The sequence below is a fragment of the Arvicanthis niloticus genome, chromosome 14 (genome assembly GCF_011762505.2).
Source record: "Arvicanthis niloticus isolate mArvNil1 chromosome 14, mArvNil1.pat.X, whole genome shotgun sequence".
In the NCBI taxonomy this organism is placed as follows: domain Eukaryota; kingdom Metazoa; phylum Chordata; class Mammalia; order Rodentia; family Muridae; genus Arvicanthis; species Arvicanthis niloticus.
In genome coordinates this window covers 65,579,816-65,604,568 of record NC_047671.1, presented here as the reverse complement: position 1 = coordinate 65,604,568, position 24,753 = coordinate 65,579,816, and the positions used below count along the sequence as shown (strand labels likewise).

Sequence of the window (24,753 nt, the reverse complement as noted above, 5' to 3'; positions counted from 1 at the left end):
TTTTGGTTTTGATTCAGCATCTCATATAACTCAGGCTAGCCTTAAACTAGCTAATTAACTTAAGGATGACATGAAACTAATCTTCCTGTCTCCACCTCAAAAGTGCTGGGATTAAAGGTATGAATCACAACTCTTATTTCTTATTTATTTTGATTTTTCAAGACAGGGTTTCTCTGTGTAACCCTGGCTGTTCTGGAACTTACTCAGTAGACCAGCCTAAGTCAAAGATCTACTTGCTTTTGCCTCCAGGGTGCTAGGATTAAAGGCATGCACTACCACTGCCTGGCTTTGTTTTTTAATTTAAATTTGTTTATTTTATATGTCTATGGGTACTTTGCCTACATGCTTGTTTGTGTACCATTTACACACCTGGTATCCAGGGAGACAAAGTTTTAGAACCTGAAATTACAGAAGGTTATGAGCTACTATGAATTGAACTTAGGTCTTCTGGAAGAGCAGGCCCATGCTCTTAACCACTGAGCTGCCTCAATAGTCCCAGTGTTTATATCTTACAGCTTTTTATTAAATTATTTTCTTTTTTAATCTATTTATTTGTGTTAGGGGTGCATACTTGGCATAAATATGGAGGTCAGAGGACAACTTTTGGGCATCAGTTCCCCACTCCCACTATGTGGCTTCTTGGGTCTTAACTGAGGTCACCAGGCATTGATTGCACCAAGTACCATTAATGCCTCTTGAGCCATCTAGTCAAACTCATATCTTAAAAATTTTAAAGTTAGCTTTCATTTCATGATCCTGACTTTTTTTTTTAACAGAAAGAGTATTATAGCAAAAGTCAGGGCCCTCTCCACACTCCTCCCAACCCTAACACCCCCATCATCTCCAGGGGCATCGCTTTTCCTGGTGCTTAAATCCTAGCACTTTCAGGCATATTTGCATATTTATTGCAAATTCTATCAGTGTATACATAAACAATGAATAGAACTGGTTTCTGTATTTCAAATTTAAGCTGTAAATGATTTTTTTCACTCAACATTATGTTCCATTATCTAAAGTAAGCATGCAGAAACAGCTCATTCAGGCCCTGTAGCATATGTAAATTTTGTAAAAACATCAAAGTCTTTTTGCTATTAAAAACAATCATGATGTAAAGTTGTGGGGGCCAGAAGACTGTGTGACAGGGAGCCAGTCCTGAGCCAGAGTGAGGTTGAGACCGGCAGGAGTAGGACTACTTCCTCTATGCTCTTGGCCTGCATGTTCCAGAACAAGTAGCCTTGTGACCTCCACCTATGCCAACCTGAAGTAGTCATACAGCCAGGTGGCCAGGTTACAGGTTAACTTCTCTCATGTTATAAGGATATATCCAGCAAGCACTGGAATGCTTCTTCATGCAAATGAAGCCTTCCAAGAATGCCCAGCTAATGATGTACACTCACCCTGAAAACCCAAGGTTTACATAGCTCTTGCTCCTCCCAAAAGAGAAAGCTTCTCTGCATTTCACTGAAAACCATCTCTGAAGCAGGAGGTTTCTCCCACACTAAGACCAACCAAGACCTTGCCTAAGAGATCCACTTGGCTTAAGCTTTACTCCCTCCAGTCCAGCCTAGTGTGCAACATGCCCGGGAGGAAAAGCAGACCAGGGGCAAAATCAATGAAGTTAATTTTGATTTGAAGGAGGAACAACTTGAGCTGAAATATGAAAACATCTATGATGAAAATGTGCAGCTCACCACTCACCAAGAACTAAGACATCCAATGAGTGAAGACCTTTTCAGCCTCACCTCTGAGGAAAAAACTGTATTTATTTAAAAGGAGTAGTAACGCAGCTTCGTTGGAGGGTGCTTACCTAGCACTACAAAGCCCTAAATTCAAAACCCAGAACCACACAAAATTAAGCATGGTGACATATGACCAGTAATCCTAGCATTTCAGAGAAAAAGGCAAGAGAATTGGCTTAAGGCCACCTTAAAGAACAAAGTTTGTGTGTGGACTACATGGAATTCTGTCTATATTTTTTTAACCTTAAAAATATAATCGTACAAGTAGAGGAGTAAACTGTGTTTCCTGCTTCTATATATACTTTTATAATAAAAAAGTTAACTTCGCCTGGGTGTGGTGGCCTACAACTAACTATAACCCACACTTGAGAGACAAAGGCAGAGGCTTGCTCCAAGTTCCAGGACAATATGGTCTATACAGAGTTCCACCTAGCTTGGGGACCTTGTATCAGAACAGAAAAAAATCAACTAAAAGCTAAGTTTTATGCATGTTCATTACAATATGATTTTACACAAACTAAACTCAGTAATTACACAAAAAGAATTAATGTTGTATTTAAAGGTGTTTTATATGCACTGAATATAGTATATAACAAACATTAAATATGCTTGCCAAGGTGATAGAGTAATAAGCACTTCTTATGTGAAAAAAGCTGCTACAATGAATCACAACCTTTTGGGGTTTTTTTGTTTTTACTTTTTGGACTAGAAAGAAAAACAATAAAGTAGTGGCTATAATTTCTAACTGGAGAAAGAACATTTCAAAGAGATAGTCATGCGGTAACTAGGCCAAGCGAAAGTTTACTAACCATCTGCTGGTCGTCTGTCATGGCCAAAGAAAACCCGTGTTGCTGAGCTGTTAACGTATGGTAAAGGAAGCTGTGGTAACGGGCCATCTGGTGACAGCTGATTTACAGTCTGGGAGAAATACCGAAGAAGGAGAAAATAGTTTTCAAGAAAACTACATTATTTCATATTTCCTAATTAATACACAGGGTATCAAAATGTTATGCAAGGAAGTTTAGACATACAAGTACTGGTTTATATACCAGTCTTAAAAATTTATAATTGAGAACTTTCGACGTCATTCACTCTAGAGAACCTTGCTAGCCAGGTCTGCTGGTGCAGACCTATAGCTAACTCCAGCTACTCAGCTGAGGAGCCTGGGCCTCAGGGCAAGTTCAGAGCCAGCCTGAGCAACTCAGCAAGACCCTATGTCAAAAGGCAAAGTAGGAGGGCTGAGGAGATAGCTCAGTGGTAGAGTGCTCCCTAGCAAGCAGAGGCTGTCTAGAAACTTCCTAGAGAGCACTCAACTGGGTAAGATCTTTGTTCTGTTGCATTTTAAACTCCCAAAGGGCACTTCACTGAATTTTGCTTCTTGTTGACTTATGGCATCCTATCTGCCAATTTTTAACTGGTCCAATTTTAAATTTAAAAGAAGTTATTTCCTGTGAGGAAGATAACATATTCAACCTTTCACAGGTGTTGAAGGGGAAGGTTTAAACATCTTAAGTTTCCTATCCAGCAATGATGTATGGTTCTATCTACCTAAATTACAGTATAACACTTGCAATAAATCTACACCTTATCTTTTATCAGGAAAAGAAAGGAGTGCATGCATCTAAGGATTGTAGGAGGATCCATTGTTTTGTAAAATCAGCTGCAATCTTTTAAAGATGCGATAAAGTAGGCCCAGAGCATGCCTACAATCCTGCACTTGTGAGGTAAGAGGCTAGAGAATCAGGAGGTCAAATTCATTCTCAGATACACAAAGAATTTTAGGCCATCCTGGGCTACAAGACCGTGACTCATAAATAAAGAAAAGAAAGTAAATAATCAACAAATCTAGAAATCTTAAAGTATTTCTTGGAAAGATTCCAAAAACAGTTTCAAATTAAAGGCACATGTGGCTGTTGTACACCTGTAGTACCAGTGCTTGAAACCAAGGCAGGAGGGTGAAGATGAACAGTTGAGGCCAGCCTAGCTAAAGACTGAGACCTACTTCAAAAGGAAAAGGGCTGGAGAGACAGCTCAGTAGCAAAGAGCACTGGCTGCTCTTCCAGAGCACTGTGGTTTAATTCCCAGCACCGCAACTGTCGGTATCTTTGTAAGAGGGAATTGAACACCTCTTATGGCCTCTGTAGGTATCAGGCACAAAGGTAATACACAGACACATAAAAAACAAACAAACAAACAACAAACAAAACAAAAAACACCCAAATGATTAAATAAGTAATAAATTGAAATTTAAAAAATTATCAAAGAAAAAGAGGCTATCAGTTCGAGAAGAGGGGGTATGGGAGATACTCAAAAGAAAGGAAAAGGGGAAAGTAACATAATTCTATTTTAATTAAAATCTATTTTTAAAAAAAGATAGAGAAATGCTACAAAACAATGTTTACTGAAATATTAAAATTCTCTTTTAAAAACTGTGTAAGGGTCATGCAGCACCAATCTATAACCAAGAAACTTTCGACAACTTTTTTACAACAGGTAATTATATACTCTTCAATAAAACCATTTTATTACTCTAAGGCCAGTAATAAGCATGTTTTTCCTGAAAATAATAATTTGAATGCTTATTGCTAAAGAGAAGTATTTACCTTATAAACATAAAGATACTCTCTGAGAAAGGCTCCCTGCTGAGCAGCCGACTGTTGGCTTTCATTGATTAAAATGTGTCTGAAAGCGGAAACGGCATTGTCCAGCTGCCTGAGCGTGTAGGACTGGCGCCCGATGGTGAAGTTGATGTGATCCTCTGCCAGAGACCAGCCTTTTCCTTTGTAAACTTGCATGGCTTGACAATAGCAGCGTAAAGCATGCTTTTTCTGTAAGAAAATAAATGAAACATGTATTATAGTTTAAACATGCCTTGAACTGGAAGAAAATAAGCATAAACACATGCAGAGATATACACAAATATAAACAAGACATTTGTTCATCCACTAAAAGAAAATGTGATAAAGAGAAACTGAAGCTAACAATTAGGATGACCTCACCATCACACAACTCTATGTAGAAGCATAGGTTAGGTCTCCTCAGCCGTCGGCAGTGTGAGTGTACATGTGTGTCTGTTCTGACTTCTGCCCCGTATTTCTCTAAGATCAACTTCTAAGGAAAATAGTCATTGCTCAATTTATTTCAAATTCTTTCTGTGAATAGGTAACGGCTGATTGTCAGTGCCAATCTGATTGGATTTAGACTCGATGTGGAAAAACATTTCTTAGAGTGTCTATAAGAGTTTCCAGAAAGATTTAACTGAGAAAGGAAGACCCATCCTGAATATAGTGGTACCAACCTACAGGGCGTAGGCTCCTATACTAAATAAAGAGACAGGGGAGCCAGTGAGATGGCTCAAGAGAGAGAGACATTCATGCAGGCTTAAAGGTCTGAGTTCAATTCCCCCAAAGTAACAGGAGAAACCTGATTCCAAAGAGTTGTCCTCTGACTTCCAGAGGCATACAATACCACAATACCATGTGACCTTATACACACACAACACTAACAACAATAAAATGAAAAACTGAGTCACAGAAAAGTTAGGTAACCAAATTCAAACTTTATACATCAAGATTTTAATCCTGTATATATCTAAACCCAAATCTCATGTTGGTTTTTTTTTTTCTTTTTTTTTCTTTTTTTTACCTGACAGTAAAATTTATTTATTTCAACTTTTAGGATTAAATCATAAAAAGTTGGCAAGTGGGTAAGAGCAAGCAAGCTCTCAGAAGGTAAAGGCTTGCCAGCAGCCTAACAATCAGAGTTTGATTCCAGAGGAGCCACACTGTAGAAAGATGACAACCATGCCTATAAGTTGTCTTGACTTCACACACGGGCATATACAAATATGAGCACACACATGCACACCTGTGCATGCACACACACATGAGCACACATACAGAAAGAAGCAAACATAAAAAAGTGTGACAAGAATCCCACCACTTGGGAGGCAGAGGCAGGTGGATCTCTGTGAGTTTGAGGCCAGCTTGGTCTACAGAGTGAGTTCCAGGATAGCCAGGGCTACACAGAGAAATCCTGTCTTAAAAAACCAAAAACAAGGGGGCTGGAGAGATGGCTCGGTGGTTAAGTGTACTGACTGCCATTCCAGATGACCTGGGCTCAATTTCCAGCAAGCACACAGCAGCTCACAACTGTCTGTAACTCCAATATCTGACACCCTCACACAGACATATATGCAGGCAAAACATCATTGCACATAATTTTTTTTTAAAAGTTAAAAAGAGGAATACACAAATAAATGATGAAAATGAAAACAAAAAAAATACTTCAAAAAATTTGTTTTTACTTTTAATTATGTATACACACGTGGGTTTGTGTTCCCAGGCAAGTGCAGAAACCCTGGCAGTTCAGGAAGGGGTATCAGATCCCTGCAGTTGGAGTTACCGGCAGTTGTGAAGAACTCAATGTGGGTGCTGGGATCCCAGCTCAGGTTGTCTGGAACAGCTCTTGACTGACAAGCCTCTTTCCAGACACGACAACCTTTTAAAGACAATGTGCTTACCTGCCCTGCTTTACTAAAACGGTGGCCTGCTAGGATCATATGAAATGCGTACTTTCTAACCATGGGGCTCTTCATGTTTATGAAGCAATGTGCAGCCTGTTCCAAAAGAAGTGCACTTCGGAGATCAGAATCCTGTGAATGTGCAAAAGAAAGAACAGTTAGCAATAAAAGTGAAAGCAGACAAGCTTTTGTTTCCTAGCATATGACACAGCCAAGGTGTAGCTTGGAACAGAAGAGGACACAGACCAAAGTGCAAACTAATCTCAATTCTTCCGCCACGCAGCACACAATTTATTTAAAAAGACTTCCAAAAAAATGACCTTTTTTGACCCTTTTAATACAATCCAAATGGCCAATTATGATGTACACTATGTACTAAATCACTGAAGAACTGCAGTCCCTCGGAGCAGTTAAAAGTGGGCAGCAGAATAGAACTGAGAGTTGAATACAGACGTTCTAACTAAAGATGAACTCTAAAACACAAAACACAGAAAAAAAATTCTATCAACTGAGTTTCTCCTGGATATTACCTGGTGACTAACAGCATATTTAATGTAAACCTCTCCCCAAAGAATTCAGGTTAGATTATGTAGACTATGATGCAAGCTAATTTATGACTTTTTAAAGAACATTTGCTTAAAGGAACCTTCAATTTTTTCACAGGCTCGTTGCAAATTAGGACAGGAGGACTGCAAGCAGTTCCCACCTTCCTGACCCTGCCCAACCAGGGGCTGCCACAACTCAGCCTCACTGCCTCCCCTCCTGGTAAGCCATTGCTTCAGAAATATGGGAGAAAGTGATGAAGTTTGCTGATTAAGAATCAACAACTTTTCCCCAACTTTCTCTAGGTCCTCAGCCTCAAGCTGAACTTACCAGGCCCTTCCATGTGTTCTGCTGCCATTATTTTCCCCAGGGAAAGTTGAAAACAGAAAACATTGACTTTTAAATGCAATTATTTCAACAAATTACTTACATCAAACAGACCACTATTATAAACTATCTTTGAACAGTCTTAAAGTTTTAGAGACATACTTCCATGACCCCATAAAAATTTATGTATGTATGTATGTATTTATTTATTTATTTATTTTAAAGTAACTACCAAAAAAAGTGAGTATCTTTGCCAGGCCAAGCTATCATTGCAGAAGACTGTTTCCAGTTTGGTGCTACCTTTTCAGTTTCTTTTTCCATATGCATGAATGCTTATGTGCCTAAACAGGTATGTATGAAAACAGACACACACATACATTTTTATATCCAAGTGGCAGTATATTCGATATGTTGCTTTTTTTTTTACAACCCATTTATATATTTCACTTCTTCTAAAAAAAGATTATATTCCAATATATAAAACTTCATAAGTTTTAGTCACCAATTAATCACACATTACTTTTTTGCTACTATAAAGACGATTCAGTAAGTATATTTCTAACTTCTGTGTGCATGTGTGTGTGTGTCATCGGGAACTGAAACTACACAAGTGTTCCACTCCTGAGCTACAATTCCTGCTCTTGCTTCCTGAGACAAAAGCTTACTATGTAGCTTAAGGCTGGTCTAGAATTCTACACATCTCTGGCTGAATCTCAAATCCATAGCCTTCCCACCTCATTTCTTGCATGTCAGCACATTCAGTCATTAAAAACAAAAAAGAAAAGAAAACCTCAGTAATTACTCAGATATTTTTATTACACAAATTTCTGGAAGTAGAAACAAGAAATTAATAAAAATTAGGCAATCTCAAATTCTAATCATTGCAGACAAATTGCTGCCAAAAAATATACTATAAATAAATATTCTCATCAAAGGAGATTAGACTCCTAGCAGTGATGAGCAGTGGAGAATATGGATCCTGAAGTGATCACCTCCTGTACCCAGGCAGGACTCTCAGTGGGGGATGAGGACAACAATCCACCCACAAACTTTTGACACAAAATATGTACTACATACAAGATGCGCACAGATAAATACAGAGCCCAGACCATGGGAATGGCCAACAAATGACTGACCTAAATTGAGACCCATCCCATGGGCAAGAACCAACCTGTAATGCTATTAAAGATGCTGTTATGCTTGCAGATAGAAGCTTAGTATAACAGTTCTTCGAGAGGCTCCACCCAGCAGCCAATGGAAACAGATTCAGAGACCCACAGCCAAACATTAGATGGAGCTTCAGGAGTGTTGTTGAAGAGTTGGGGGGAAAGAATGAGGAACCCAGAGAGGACAGGGACTCCACATGAAGACCAACAGAGTCAACTAACACCTGGATCCTTGGAGGCTCCCAGAGACTGAAGCATCATCCAAAGAGTGAGCATGGGCCAGACCCAGACCCCCACCCCTTTGCATATGTAGCAGAAGTACAGCTTGATTTTCACACAGGTCCCACAATAACTGGAGCAGGGGCTATCCTTGAACCTGTTGCCTGCCTATGGGATCTGGTACCCCTAAGTCGGCCACCTTGTCTGGCTTCAGTGGGAGAGGATGTGTCTAGTCCTGCAGTGACTCAATGAGCCAGCAGGGGTGATACCTGGGGGAAGGGAGTGTTCCTTCTTAAAGAAGTGGAGGATGGGAACAGAGGAAGGATCAGAGTGAGAGGTTACTGGAGAAAGGGGGTGGCTGATACTGGGATGTAAAGTAAATGAGAAAAATGAAAAAAAAAAAAAAAAAGTCTAGTTTCTAAAGCTAGAGAGATGGTTCAGCAGTTAAGACCTCTTACAGAACCATAGTAGAGTTCCCAGCACCCATGTTGGAAAGCTCACAACTGCCTATAACTCAAGCTCCAGAGGAATCCAAAAATTCTGGCCTCTGTGAACATATACACACGGAGATACATGCACGCACGTGCATACAAACATATACACACATATACTCTCTCCCTCTCCCTCCCCCTCCCCCCTCTTTCTATCTCATTCAATTTCATTAAACAGCAAAACTCGTGTAGGTACTAATCCTGGATATCCTACTTAAAGAATGTTTTCTACAAATCAGTAATGGTTTTCCAGTAACTCAATGTACAAACCAGTTGAACCCACATGATAAACTCAGCATTCTCAAATTTAGCACCATAGGACTAAATAATTCAAGAAAGATCTTAAGCCCACATCATGAATTAAATAAGCTGAAACAAATTAGGCAGACTACTGGCTTCAAACATACTCTGTCTCTCAAATCTTTACCATCAAGTTACTGCAAACAGGGGCTTGGTGACATCACTTCAAAGATAAAAACATTCACCACAGAAGCCTGATAACCTAAGTTTATTCCCCAAAAGTTAATTCCCTAGAATCCACCTAAAAGTTAGATAACTCTACAAGCTTGTCCTCTGACTTCTTTACACGTGCCAAACATAAAAATATATACAATAAAAAATACACTTAAAATTCAAGATATTGCACACACACACACACATACACATATATATATGGATGGGGGGTGGACATTGTAGTTTAGTAGGATAGAATTTGCCTGGCATATGTGAGGCAAACACAAGGAGAAGCAAAGAAGGCGGGATAAACAGGGAAAGGTCATTGCAAATTCATAATTCTGGGAAAATGTTATAGAACCTTTTCCTACCCATTCCCTAAAGCAAAAAAATGACAAATCATATAGATTTGAGAAAGTAAAGTTTAAAAAAAAACTAAAAAGGTTATAATACAAGCAGCACTCTAAAGAAATTTTATTTTATATATGGGGGTAGAAAGACAAACACATTTAAGCAAGGGGAAAAAAACAAAACTTCCTGGACCATAAATTCTTTGTATATTCACTGATAACCCTAGATTGAAAAACATAACGTACCACTCAAGGTCAGGATCAGATTTGCTTTTGGAGTATAAGTACACTTCAAGAACCCATATTCAATAAGACCAAATGGTCTGAACATGAACAGCCACCATAGGCTCATATCTGAATGTTTAGAATGCTTAAGTCACTAGGGAGTGGCACTATTTACCACACACAATGATAGTAGTAACAAATTAAAAAAAAAAAAAAGCAGTGGGCTTTCAGAGACCTTTGAAATATGAATCAAAGTATCTGTCTGAGGATAAAAAGCATGCCCAGCCATTACCAACATCTAGTCCATCCTGTGACAGGATGAATACACAAGGAAGTACCTCAAGCACTGCAAAGCTCTTCATCCTGAGCAAGGAAAGTGGACTGTCGATAACATGTCACAAAAGTATTGGGTAAAACGGTTTAAAATTTTTGATATGTTAATTTAAGATGCCTTGGGTGCATCCAAAGTAGACTAATATGGTTAGTCATCTTTTAGATTTATCTACTTTGGATGCATTTTTAAAGCTTAATGGTTTTCTTTAAATGGTTGTAAGGTAAAAGCAGAGGCTAAACATCCCAATGATTTTTTTTTTTTTTTTACTATTTTGGTGATTTGTGTGTGTATGTTTTCATTAATCATTTTATTTGTTTACATTTCAAATGATATCCCCCTTCCCAGCTTCCCCTCCACAGCACCTCCCATGCCCTCCCCTCCCCTTTGCCTCTATGCGGATGCTCCTCTACTCACTCACCACCTCACCGTTCTAGCATTTTTAAGCCCTAATTTTATATTAAATTGAAATACATGCATAACTGTACATAGCATGGAACTTATATCAAACAAGATGCCATATACACTGTCATGGTTAGTTAATAATGAATAGTAGACTGAGAATATAGAAACAAAATAAATTCAGTTAGGGCTGTAAAGATGGCTCAGTAGTTAAGAGCACTGGCTCCCCTTGCAAAGAACCAGTGTTCAGTTTCCAGCACCCACACAGAGGCTCACAACCATCCACTAACTCCAGTTTCAGGGGTCTGACTCCTTCTGACCTCTGTGAGCAATAAGCACACGCATGAAGCATAGACGTTCATGTTGGCAAAACACTCATAAATAAACTTTAAAACATAATTTCCAATAGATTCAAATTATAGAAGATACAGTAGCTGAGTGTAGTATTCATGACTGAAATCCTCAATAATCAGATGGCTAGGCCAGAAAATTGGTAAGAATTTAAGGCCAGCATGAACTACAAGAACTGTCTCAAGCTCCTCCTACTACCAAAAAATTAAGAAAAATAAATAAAAATAGAGCACCCACCCCCAAAAAAACCCCAAAACTTTCAAGTAAAGTTATCAAGTAACTAGCAGTGTTTAAATCCTGAGAGCCCTTCCTTATTTTATGTCTTAGACAGCACCTCATTACAAACTAAGGAAATCAAACACTATATAGCCCAGTACCTCACTTGTCAACCGTATTAGAAGAGCTGCAGCCTCTGAGTACTTGCTTTGACTTTTTAAAATTTCAGCACTAAGCAACACACATCTTTCAGCCAACACCATATTCCTAAACAGAAACAAACAAGGAAAAATAATCAGCATTGTAGTAATTCTTTAGCACATCAAAGTTATAATGCAGTCAAAGAGTTTCCTTCCAGTAGCTTCCAATTTGCTCCCTTTCTGTCAATGTTCTCAAATTCCAATAAAATGATCAAGATTTAGGAAAAGAAGTCTGACGTTTCCTACCTATTAAAAAAAAAAAAAAAAGCAATCCTCATATCTTTATTCTCTTTGGAGGTGGTAGGAATCAAACTGGGAGCCTGGCAAATGATAAGATAGATGCCCAGCCCAACACATTTTGTCACCAGACAATTTTAAAGTAAGAACCATAATGCAAGGCTGCACATTTTTAGTGGTATGCATCTATAATCCTGGAAGGAAAGAAAAAAACTCTGAAGTTGTCCTTGACTTGCATATGCATATCATGTGGCATGTCCATACACATACTCAGACACACATAAAAAATTTAAAATGTTGGGGGATATTACTCTCAATAAGTATAGTAGGTTGGTCATAATATCACACACCTTTAATCCCAGAATATGGAAAGCAGAGGTAGGTGGATCTGTGAGTAGGAGACCAGCGTGGTCTACATGGTGAGTTCCAGGCCAGCCTGGGCTACATAGTGAGAACCTGTCTATTAAAAGAAAAAGTAAGCTTACCCATGTGAGTTTAGCACTCCAGAAGTGGAAACAGAGGACCAGGAACTTAAGATCACTCTCGGCTACATAGCAAATTCAATCTAGCCTGAATTACATAAGACCCACACCCCGAAAAACAAGCAAATGCTTTAATGATGTCATACTTTCCACAAATTATTTTCAAACAGGTATTCCTGAATACCTAAATATGCCTTGGTGAACACAAAGATAAACTGCTAATATTCAATACACCTATAGTCGTAGAAGGCTCGGTTCCTAAATTCTATAAACTGTTCATTTCTAACAAATTATTAATTTTTATTTGTATTATATTTTTATATTTACTTGTGTGTATTCTCATGAGGGGGCACAAATGCACTTTCATTATAGAATTCATGTGGAGGTTAGGACAACTTTTAGGAGTCAATTCTCTCCTCTGTCATGTGGGCCCCAGGGATTAACTCAAGCTGTCAGGTTTGGCAGCAACCATCTTTACCCACTAGTATCTCGCCAGCCCTACAGGTGCTGTTTATTGTAAGCACTGCTATTACTATTACCGCTATATGAACAACAGAGGGCTCAAAATGATTTTTCTATCTTATCCATTCTACAACATCAGGGAGCTAGGCATGTAACTCAGTCAGGAGTTCTGGGCTCAATCTAGCAACATTAAAAAGAAGTCACGGATAAATTTACCAAACTAATAAGTCAAAAGTAAATGATGAGTCTACTCAGATATGCAGCAATTTTCATTCACTACAACCTAAGTCTTAACTCCTGTTTAGGAAGAACTGACAGTTAAGGCTCCTAACATAAATTTATCTCCAAGCCTTTCTAAATCCATCCCCCAATGCTTTCCGTACTTTCAATTCTTGTGTACTTTCCCACTGGCCTTTACCAGCAAACCTGTAGAGAAAACTTATTTCTGTGTCTCTGTGGCAGCTATAGAACCTAGGCACACTGCATGAACATCTGGCCCAGCTGATAGTCTTGTAAAAGTTCTAACAGTAGTCACTACTTCTCATTTTCCCTAAGTCTGGATTATTTCACTCTTTGTGTTTCTGCCTAATTGACGACAAAAAATTCAAAATGGCTAATTTCTGTAGGTAAAATGAAAAATATCACAGAACAAAAATGTCCCCCAATGTAATACAGAACCTCACTACATGTATCCACACATACAGCCCAGCTAGGAACTGACAAGTACTATTTTCTCTTCAACTGGTCTCTAAATCAACATCATTTGAGAACCTAAAGCATGAAAAGCAAAGAACTACTTATAAATACCAAAGCAGTCTCAAAATGGGCAAAATATACTATCACAGCCACCTACTTGCAGATATCCCTATATGTCTGAATTGCTGTGTCCATGTAATGAGCAGGGTATGGCCTAGGAGCTCCTGGCTGAAGAAAGGCTGACACTGCTGCCATTTCCTAAAGGAGGGAAAAAACCACCGTGATTTCAGGAGAAACATTCTCATATTTAACACTCAATAAACAAATACTGGCCGGGCAATGGTGGCGCACGCCTTTTATCCCAGCACTTGGGAGGCAGAGGCAGGCTTTCTGAGTTCGAGGCCAGCCTGGTCTACAGAGTGAGTTCCAGGACAGTCAGAACTACACAGAGAAACCCTGTCTTGAAAAACCAAAAATAAACAAACAAACAAACAAATACTGGAGGTCTCAGAGCACCTATGCATAAATTTTAGTTTAATGCATACTCAAAATCATAATCTGTTTTGACTTGCAATTCTGGTCTTTGCCAGGTATGATGTTCCACACCATTTATCCCAGCATTTGGGAGGTGGATGTAGGCTGATCCCTGAATTCTGAGGCTAGCCTGGTCTATACAGTAAGTTCTCGGCTAGGTAGGCTACATAGAGACCCAGTCTTTTAAAAAAATTAATTTAAAAGCGTATCCTGAAATAGCCACAACAAAGGTAAATCCTAAAAAATTTGTTGTGAGGTGATTTTGTTGTGCAGATATCAACATATATAAACCAAAATGACTGTGACATCAGTAAGTGAGAACATTTTAAGCAATAATTTTGTTTTGTTTTGTTAAGACAGGGTCTGTCCATGTAGTCCTGGCCTGTTCTGGAATTTTCTCTGTAGACCAGGCTGTCCTTGAACTAAGAGATCTATCTAACTGCCTCTGCTTCCTAATAATGGGATTAAAGGTATGCGCCACCACTGCCCAACTTAAGAAATAACTTTATTAAGATACCACCAAATATTCAATCTATAATCTATTGTTACACACAAAAACTATGCTATATGGCTGTACACTTTTCCTATTTTTATCTATATGTGATAAATACTACATTTAAGCTCTTAGCAGTTATATGAGAGAAGAGTTTTGTACTGAAAAGTAAGATGTACTTATTATAACATTATAAGTCCATAACTGAAAATACCTGCAGTTTTATAAAAGCTATTGTAAAAGTAATAAACACGAGTTTTGGAACAGTCCTCTTGAAACACACTCATTTGCATATCAAAGCACGAATAAAACTACAGACTGGTAACTTGGAAGGTGGCCTACACACCTTGTTGCACAGCTTAGCCTGGCTGGGGAATACAATCTAAATACCTAATGCCTCCTGGTGGGGCTGAGATAAAGAGGAGTTTCTAATGTGAGGATGAGGGAGGAAGTAAAGCCTGCTCTGAGCACAGAACTATACAAAGAGGAAGAGAAAGGAGACACTTCTCTGGAGAGAAAGCCCATAAGCACTGAAGTGCTGACTATCAATTTTAATTTTTAAAACTGCTTCAAAGGCTTAGGGATAAAGCTCAGCAGGCAAGGAGGCCCCAGGCTTGATTCCCAGGATCACAAAATAAATAAACAGTACCAACCAAGGCACCTGCTGCATAAAGCATTGCTTGATCATTAAGAAAATCCTTCTTTGCAGTGTGATAACAACTGTAAGCCAAATCATAATGTTGCACCAAAAAGCACAAGTCAGCCATTTTCCTGATCTGAAGCTCAGGTGCTTCTGGTGGGTACCTAGAACATAAAGAAATAATTTATGATTTATTTAGCCTATCACACCATCACATATAAAATATAGACGAAGTTATTCAACTACCCCAGAACATGAATTTTATCTATTTTAAAATTCTATCTTCAAAAAAAAAAAAAAAAAAAAAAAAAAAAAAAAAAAAAAGAGTACCAATTTCCAAAACTACCTGAGGTCAAAAGTTAATAAATACGTTTATCTTACAATCCTGGAAACTTCTTAATTGCGGATAAGCATTTGTCCCATGGACAAGTTTTAAAGTAAATAAATGGTTAAAACTAGATAACTTACTTATATACATCTCAGAAAAAAATTTAAATCCAAATAGACTAGTCATTTTCCATTAAACCAAGATTTTGTAAGAAACGAAATTTGCTAAACGTATTCCTTGTTTTAGAACAGTAAGCCGAGCAGCCCAGCATGGTGACTGATGCACCAGTACTTGAGAGCCTGAAGCAGGAGAGCACCAAGCTGAAGAACAAGAACGAATGGCAATTCAGCAAGATGTTGCCTTTGAAATACTATGTACCAGGGCTGGAGAGATGGCTCAGTGGTAAGACTGACTGCTCTTCTAGAGGTCCTGAGTTCAATTCCCAGAACTACATGGTGGCTCACAACCATCTGTAATGGAAACTGATATTCTCTTCTGGTGTGTCTAAAGATAACAAGTATGTGCTAAAACACTTTAGACAAAAATGGCTAGTAATGAATATCCAATCTAACTAATCTAACTCCATCTTCTTAAATAAACAGGCACAAAATAAAATGATATTGTACGTTATTTGTTTTTACTTTCACCACTCTAGCCATGGACTATTGACAGATTTACCATATCAGACATGAATTCACTCCTGGTGCAGGCCGCAAATCCAACCTAAAAGCAATTAGTTACCCACATAACTGCCATACCACTACTGTACCAGTACATGTGACCTGGCAAGTGGGTGCTGTGACATCCAATGTCATCTACTGAGTAATGCCGAGTAAGTCCACTGATGACTTATTTTTTTAAAAGATTTTATTTATGTGAGTATACTGTCGCTGTCTTCAGCACACCAGAAGAGGACACCAGATCCCACTACAGATAGTTGTGAGCCACCATGTGGATGCTGGGAATTGAACTCAGGATCTCTGGAAGAGCAGTCAGTGCTCTTAACCGCTGAGCCATCTCTCCAGTCCCCACTAATGACTTTTTCCCAGTAGTTTATATAGCACCTTCTGTTATCATGATAGCTAATTACCAGGGAGGAAACTGTCCTGGTCCATTTACTTTCTCAGTGTTCTGCAATCAAACCATGTGGAGTCTTCAGCAAAAGGGTCTTAGTTAAGTGAGCAACTAAGAGCAATGGTGGGAACCTGTGCTCCTTTGAAGAAATTTCTTTTCAAATATACACTTAGCCAATGGTAGTAGTTCACACCTGTAATGCCAGTACATGGGGAGCTGAAGTAGGATCATTACAAGTCCCAAGCAAGCCCGGGTTCTGAGTCAGACTCCATCTCAAAAAATAAAGTCATTTAAAAGTCCAGTAAGAGCCGGGCAGTGGTGGTGCACGACTTTAATCCCAGCATTTGGGAGGCAGAGGCCAGCCTGGTCTACAGAGTGAGTTCCAGGACAGCCAGGGCTACACAGAGAAACCCTGTCTCTAAAACCAAAAAAAAAAAAAAAAAAAAAGTCCAGTAAGAGTTTTGTAAATCAGAATTTAAATAGTCTCTTTCTTAAGTATCTGAGTTTTGACCAGTATGAAAATAAACTAAAAAGACAATCACTGTTTTTATACTCAAACACTAGACAAAGTTAAGCACGATAGAGTTACATATGGTGATATTTTACTCACAACAACCCAGATGTATTCTTCAGCTCATTAATGCTCTTTTCTGGAACTTTACTACCACTAAACCATTTCTTAGTGGCAGAAAACAGAGATCGACTCAAACCTTTTCTTGATATTAGCTAGGAAAAAAATTAACATGTTGATAAATATAAAGGCTTGAAATATTTTCTACAAACAAAAAAACATTTAAGCTTTATATTATAGTGAATAAACGATTATTTTATTAACACTAATTTTAAAAATATTTAGGGGCTGCAGAAATGACTAAGTTGCTCATAGTAATTGTTGTTCTTGCAGAGATGGCTGACATCAATCTGTCATTCCAGTTCCAGGACTCCAGTGCCCTCTTCTGTACTCTGTGGTCACCAAGTATGAAAAATAGTACACATACATACATGCAGGCAAAACATTCATACACATAAAATGAAATTTGATAAATAAATCTTAAAAATTAACTTGTCTAATAAACTAAAGAAATCCAAATGAAAATGAATATGGCTTATCTAGGGTTCAGGAGAACTTCACCACTGATAATAATTTCAGTCAGTTTTCATAGTTTATAGCAAAACAAAAATCAAAACAAAACTTTAAATACAAATCAAACTTTTAATAGTCTTAAACTCACTGACTTAATTTGAAGATTAATAACCTAAAAAAAAAAAACTTAAGTCTTACCTGATCATTTAACTGACGAATTGTTTTCTCTATGTGTGGCAAAAGGCCACGGAATGTAAACTCTTGTATAAACTGTCGAATTCTATCATGATCAGTAAGTGTTAAACGAGCACCACGAATCACTCCAGTACTTGCTTTCTTTGTCTCGTGTACTGAAGCAGCAGACTTTGCATAATCTGAGCCATCGGTATTGTTAGGAGGGTCACCACACTGGTCTATTTGAAGTGGATGAACTCTGAAGTTATTTGGTAAGCCATCTACCGAAAAACAAATCTCTCCTTTACTTTCAGAATGCAACAAAAACGTAACAAAACTACCATATTATTAAAAAAAAAAAAAAAAGATGATGCTCCCCTTCTCTCTGCGTACACTGAGGTGAAATACCATTGACATTTTCCCATTCCAAATGAAAGGCTTGAACTGGTGAGATGGTTTAGGGAAAGATGCCTGGCAACTGAGTTTGACCCTGGAATCCACATGTGAAGAATCAGCATACTACAAGTTGTTCACTGGCCTCCACATATAGGACACTGAGCCTATATGCATGTGCATGCACACATACATGTACATACATATGTACATAAATGTGTAATAAACGTTTTAATTAAACTAAGGCGCTTGAGTGTTCCTGCAGCACGAAGGAGCCTGACTTACACAATACACTGTTGCTGAATACGCAAGTGAGCTATAAAAACTACACTAGATGCACATGGTGGCGCATGCCTACAGTCCCAACACTTGGAAAGCTGACACAAATGGATCTCAAGTTCAAAGGCAGACAATGAGTTCCAGGACAGTCTACGCTACACAATAAGAGCAACAAAACAAATTTTGGAGCTATCATTATCAAAACTACAGCTTAAATACAGGAATATAGTTCTAAAAATCATATGAACTTGGGATATTATGCTGTATATCACATTTCCCTAGCTTTCTGAAAGAGAAATCTGACTGCTATTCTCTTTCTAATGTGATATTAGTAATTTGATTGAACCAGGAATGACAATTTTAAAAAATTTGTTGTCTGTGTGTACATGAAGCCTATGTAGGCTAGCAGAGGGCATTAGGTTCCCTCTGGAGCTGAAGTACAAAGTCGTGAGTGGTCTGGCGAGGGTACTGAGATCTAACTCAGGATCCTTTGCAAGAGCAGAAACCATTGGGCCCTCTCTGTAGCCCTCATGACTCACTACTATAGCACAACAACAAAAACCAGAATTCAAAGGACTGAATAAAATCAGAAAAAAAACTCTTAACTTTTTTTTTGTTTGTTTTGTTTTGTTTTTCGAGACAGGGTTTCTCTGTGTAGTCCTGGCTGTCCTGGAACTCACTCTGTAGACCAGGTTGGCCTCGAACTCAGAAATTCACCTGCCTCAGCCTCCCAAGTGCTGGGATTAAAGGTGTGCGCCGCCGCCACCACCACCCGGCAAAACTCTTAACTTTTGAGCCAGGTATGTTGGTACATGGCTATCTCCCAGTACTAGGAAGTACAAAAAGAGAACTTTAAATTCAAAGTTAGGTCTTCTGCAAGAGCAGTAGCTACTTAAGGAGCTGAGACAAGAAAATACTCATTTAAAGTACAGTCTGATAACTTAGTCAAGACCTTATCTTAAAACTGAAAAGAAAGAGTTGGGGCTAGAAAGATGGCTCAGTAGTTAGGGGCATGCACTGCTCTTGCAGAGGACTTGAGTTCAGTTCCCAGCATCCACATCAGGCAGCTCAGGAACATCTGTATGTAACTCTAGCTCTAGGTGGATCTCATGCGTATGACCTCCTCTGGTACCAGCATTCACAGACAGATAAACACATATAACTTACAATAAATCTTTTTTTTAGTTTTTAAAGAAAAGGGGCTGGGGATATGTCAACGATGTTTGTATGTCTGAGACAGGGTTTCTCTGGGTAGTTCTGACTATCTTGAAACTAGCTCTGTAGACCAGGCTGGTCTGTTTGTCTGTTTTTACAGAGATCTGCCTGCCTCTGCCTCCTGAGTGCTAGGATTAAAGGCATGTGCCATCACCACCCAACAAGAGTGCCTTAATAACAATAAATACTTTCAGCCAAAAGAGAACTTAGAGAGCATAACAAGACCTTTGACTTCATTATCTAGTCCATCCAATGAAAGCAAGTTACTATCAGAATTCTTTCTGGAGGTCATAGTACAAGGGCCATCTTCATATGATTCCTAGCAAAACAAAATGCAAAGCATTAGCAATGTTTAAATACAGCCAAATATACTAATACCTATGATTCTCCTGCTTAATGTGGCTTCATGGACTTGATAAAGCAATACTCTTGTCTTCTGGCCCTCTATTCTTTCATGCTGTATTTTAATTCCTTTCCTACTCAGTTAACTATGCTAATTCTTCTGCATTTAGACAATCTCCATTTTCAAATGCATCTCAATATTCATGCAGATGTTTATATAGGCACATAAATATGCCCATGAATCCTAAGAAATAATAATGGCAAAGAAAAAGCCTACCAGAAACAGGAGGAGAAAAGAACAACTTCAAAATCTCTCAGGCCATAAACGTAATTGCTAGCAAGAGTGGATTCTAACTATACTGAAGGGCTATGAGAAATACCCAACACATGCTCAGTTCTAGAAAGACACTGAACTCTCAGGCCGTCCCCGAAACCTACACTAGTACTACTACATGACATGAACGTTTAAGAAAAAAAAAAGCTGTTGTATAGTCAGCTGATTTGAGTTCATTTATGTATAAAGATCCCCTCCCCCCTAGCAAATATGAAAGAAAGCCAGTATTATTTCAATATTAAAATGAGTAAAATGAGTTGGAGAGATGGATTGGTGTTTAAGAGCACTTACTGCTCTTATAGAGGACCCCGGTTTAGTTCCTAATACCCACATCAATAATCTTTAACCACCCTTGGCTACAATTCCAGGGTTTCCAATGCCTGCAGAAACTCACATTTATAAGTAAAAATCAATAAATGAATAAATATTTTTTTAAAATGAGTAAAATATTAAAGACTAAGTCTAGATTAAAAATTCTACATTACAGAAAAATAAATAAGAAAATAAATTTTTAATCAACATTTCTTTTAGATCAATAATTAAATAAACTTTTAAAATGACTTTTAAATATCACATAAAGAGCAAATAAAGTAGGATAGCTATACAAAATATATTTTCCATTTATTTAAAAAAATTTTCCTTTTAAACAAAAAAGTCAAATCCTTTTGTTGTTGTTTATATTTTTAAGACAGGGTTTTCCATTATAGACCAAGCTGTCTTGGAACTCTCTCTGTAGACCAGGCTGACCTTAAACTCAGAGATCCACCTGTCCTAAGTGCTGGGATTAAAAGTGTGCACCACCACTGCCAAGCTTAAAAAGTCAAATTTCTACTAACCAAATAAACCAAAGGACTTGGCACTGACTCTACCAAGTAACTCACTGTGTTATATAACTTTTTTAAAAAATAAGCTTTACAACTATCCACTTCAACTATCAAATAACCATCACTAGCTCAACTACAAAGTATGAGCTCCACAAAGTGGCCGAAGAACAGCATAGTGAAAATGTAAGACGGCAACCCCAACAAGGAGGTAACACAGAACAGACTAAGAACATTCTTAGTTAATTTGGGAGATGGGGGTTTGGGGAGGGGGGTGTGAGACTGGGTCTCACTGTGCATAATACCAGGCTAGCCTTGAACTCACTGAAATCCATCTGCCTCTCTCTGTCTCCTCAGTACATTCTTGGTTAATTAAACAGATAAATCCAAATGTTTATCTCTATATGGCTGGCCAATCTAATTCAAGTCTTAGTATATGCTGTGGCTTGAACGAGGAACGTCTCCCATAGGTTCATGTGATGGGACATTTAGTGGTGCTAAGTTCTAGAACCTTCCTGAAGTTGAGGTTTGCTAGAGGAAAAATGTCACTTGGGGCAGATTTTGAGGGTTTACAACCTCAAACCACTTCCTGCTTGCTCTCTGCTTCCTGTGTATAGAAGAAAAATGATATTTCTGCTTTCTAAGTGCCAGGCCAGCCTTAGTCTCCTGCTTCCATGCCCTTCCCACCATGATGGACTTAATTTCTCAGCAACTGTATGGTAAAACAAACCCTTTCTTCATGGTGTTTACCACAGCAACAGAAAGTAACTGATAAAATATGTAATTCACTTCTCAAAATGAACCATTTTACTTAAGTGATTATACTGATGGATCAAAACTAGTCATATTAGTGCTTGTGTTAGCCACTAAGCAAGTCAGGTACCTTCAGGGGAGGGATCTTATGTTAATGTGCCTTCAAAGCATCCTTTCCTTTATTTTCAGCTAAAACTTTATGGTGCAAACTGAGCATGAGCAAAGACATGTCGATCTGTCACTTTAACCTTCCTGTCACCATGTGCTCCATGACTCTGAACTGAGCATGTTCAACAATACATCTATTGTTTCTTCAAATTGTGAACTTAAACTGAGCATGCTTGGGAAGAAATAACAGAGAAAGGTTAGGAATGGACCCCAAATGAAATCCTCGTGTTTCCTCTAATCAAAGTGGCATTGTTTTGAAAATGATTCCCCTATTCGTTTTGCCTGTTGCATGTAAGACATCTTTCTCACCTCTTGTATGTCTTTCTCGCCTCTTGTATGTCTTGGCTGTGCTTGTTTTGGCTTTGAAAACTCACTATGTTCGGTTACAAAACCAATAAAAATTTTCTAGACCCATGCTAGTGCATATCAAAAATGTCAACACTTGGAAAGCTGAGGCAGGATGATTTAAGAGATAGGAATAGACAGTCTAGGCTACAGAGCAACTTCACAACCTAGTGGTGCACACCTTTGATCCTAGCACTCAACAAGCAAAGAGAGACAGATAGATCTTTTTGAGTTTGAGGCCAGCTTGATCTGCATAATGAGTTCAAGACCAGTCAGTTATAAAGACTCACCCCTCAAAAAAAGAAAAATCAGCCAGGCGGTGGTGGCGCACGCCTTTGATCCCAGCACTTGGGAGGCAGAGGCAGGCGGATTTCTGAGTTTGAGGCCAGCATGGTCTACAGAGTGAGTTCCAGGACAGGACAGCCAGGACTACACAAAGAAACCCTGTCTCGGAAAAAATAAATAAAATAAAATAAAAAAAAATCTATAGTCATATCATTTTGAAATAAATTTAAATATAATTTTTGTGGTGTGGTTCAGTTTTTAGATGTACCTGGTTTTGAATACTATTTTTCTGGAGATACTGACTCCAAGGATCTGGTATCTGTTCATCTGATGCTCGATTTGGTGCTCGAGAATTGATTTTAAGTAAATAGCAGCCCTGAGTTCCATATTTCTGTTTCATTTCTTCATAAATTGATTCAGCTCTAAAGAAACGAGAAAAAAAAAAAAAAAAAACCTTTGTAATAACCTTAGACAAACTTCAGCCAGAACTTAGCAGACATTAAATTTTTACTTGTCTTTATATTTTTATTTATGTGGGGAGGTCAAGGACCCATATCACATTGCCTGTATGAACATCAAAGGACAAAGTTCAGGAGTTGGTTTTCTCCTTCTACTATATGGGTTGTGGAGACTGAACTCAGGTCATCAGCCTTAGCAGCAAGAACCTTTAGCCACTGCAATATTCAGTGAGTCCAGACAATAAATTTTATTTTATTTAGGTTTTGAAATATGCATGTGTGTGCGCCCGCAAGCCTGCATAGATCTGATGTGCACTACCTGCATGTAAGAGCCCAAGGAGGCTAGAAGAAGGTATCAGATCCCCCGGGGCTCGATTATTAGCAGTTGTGAGCTGCCACGTAGGTGCTGGGACATGACTCTGAGTCATCCACAAGAGTGGCAGTGCTCTTAACCCTGAGCATCAATCCATGAATAATGCCCCAAAAAGGCAAAACCGAAAATTTAGAGAATACAAAAATGTAAACAAAAACTCATGATCATTAAACCTACCTCCAAGACAGTCATATCTGTTGCATAGGCAATTCTGATGGCCAAATTAGTTTGGGGGAACTACAGAAAGCAAAATTAGTTTCTTTACAGCGCAGACCACCTAGGAGCTCCCACATGCTATAGTGCAGACTGCCTATTTCCAAAGAGCTACTTCAAACACACAGATCAGCAGTTTTCTGTCAACTGTGGGAACTCATCTTCAGAAAACATAATTGGAAAATATTTTTTAAACTACTTATTAATAAATGAAAATTATAACATCAGAAATTTTGTATAGGATTGGGAAGAAAAGAGGACTACACCAAAGCAGATGAAGTTCTCATTATACAGACTCACTCTTTATTCTTGAAAAAGTTAGAGTAGGTGAAGCCTTGAGCTATTTTTCAGATTAAAAAAAAACAAAAAACAAAAAACAACTTTCCCGGGCAGTGGTGGCGCATGCCTTTAAACCCAGCACTTGGGAGGCATTGGGCAGGCGGATTTCTGAGTTCGAGGCCAGCCTGATCTACAGAGTGAGTTCCAGGACAGCCAAGGCTATACAGAGAAACCTTGTCTCAAAAAAACAAAAAACAAACAAAAAACAACTTTCCATAATTTGAGAAAAAAAAAAAAATCACACATGCCATCTTTAGCTACATACCAAGTTTGAACTCAACTTAGGCTACATGAAATAGGAAGGAAGGAAGGAAGGAAGGAAGAGAGGGAGGGAGGGAGGGAGGGAGGGAGGGAGGGAGGGAGGGAAGGAGGGGCATAGGAGGGAAAAGGAGAAGTGGGAAGGACAGAGGAAGGGAGAGAGAGGAGGAAAGGAGCTACTACACATGCTTGCTGTTGGTGGAGAAAACGAATTGGAAATGTGACAATCTAAGAAGCAAAGAGTACAACTGAGGAATGAAATTTTATTGAATCCAGTCTGCTTGTTTATGTATAATTTTTTTAATTCTTTCAAGCCTGGATATTGAACCCAGGGCCTCAAAAAAGGTAAGATCTAACATTGAGCTACATACATATCTAGCCCCAAGTCTAGTTTACATAGCTATTTTCAGTCAACTGGCTCTCTTATGGGAGAGGGAC

At 38.5% G+C, this 24,753-nt stretch overlaps 1 protein-coding gene across 3 annotated transcripts in view; it reads right to left on the bottom strand.

Moving 5' to 3' along the window:
- The window catches only part of Trappc8 (trafficking protein particle complex subunit 8), a 75,292-nt gene that overhangs the window by 28,604 nt on the left and 21,935 nt on the right, over positions 1-24,753 (bottom strand). For 2 of the 3 annotated variants that reach the window (XM_034518079.2, XM_076912942.1), the window contains 11 exons: positions 22,943-23,096; positions 19,852-19,945; positions 17,764-18,020; positions 17,092-17,207; positions 15,093-15,243; positions 13,570-13,670; positions 11,497-11,602; positions 7,135-7,155; positions 6,262-6,393; positions 4,343-4,567; positions 2,549-2,657 (listed from right to left, as the gene is read on the bottom strand). In XM_034518079.2, coding sequence (XP_034373970.1) covers positions 2,549-2,657; positions 4,343-4,567; positions 6,262-6,393; positions 7,135-7,155; positions 11,497-11,602; positions 13,570-13,670; positions 15,093-15,243; positions 17,092-17,207; positions 17,764-18,020; positions 19,852-19,945; positions 22,943-23,096 — 1,466 coding nt within the window. The remainder of the gene's footprint in view (positions 1-2,548; positions 2,658-4,342; positions 4,568-6,261; positions 6,394-7,134; positions 7,156-11,496; positions 11,603-13,569; positions 13,671-15,092; positions 15,244-17,091; positions 17,208-17,763; positions 18,021-19,851; positions 19,946-22,942; positions 23,097-24,753) is intronic. The other variant, XM_034518081.2, reaches the window with a different exon arrangement.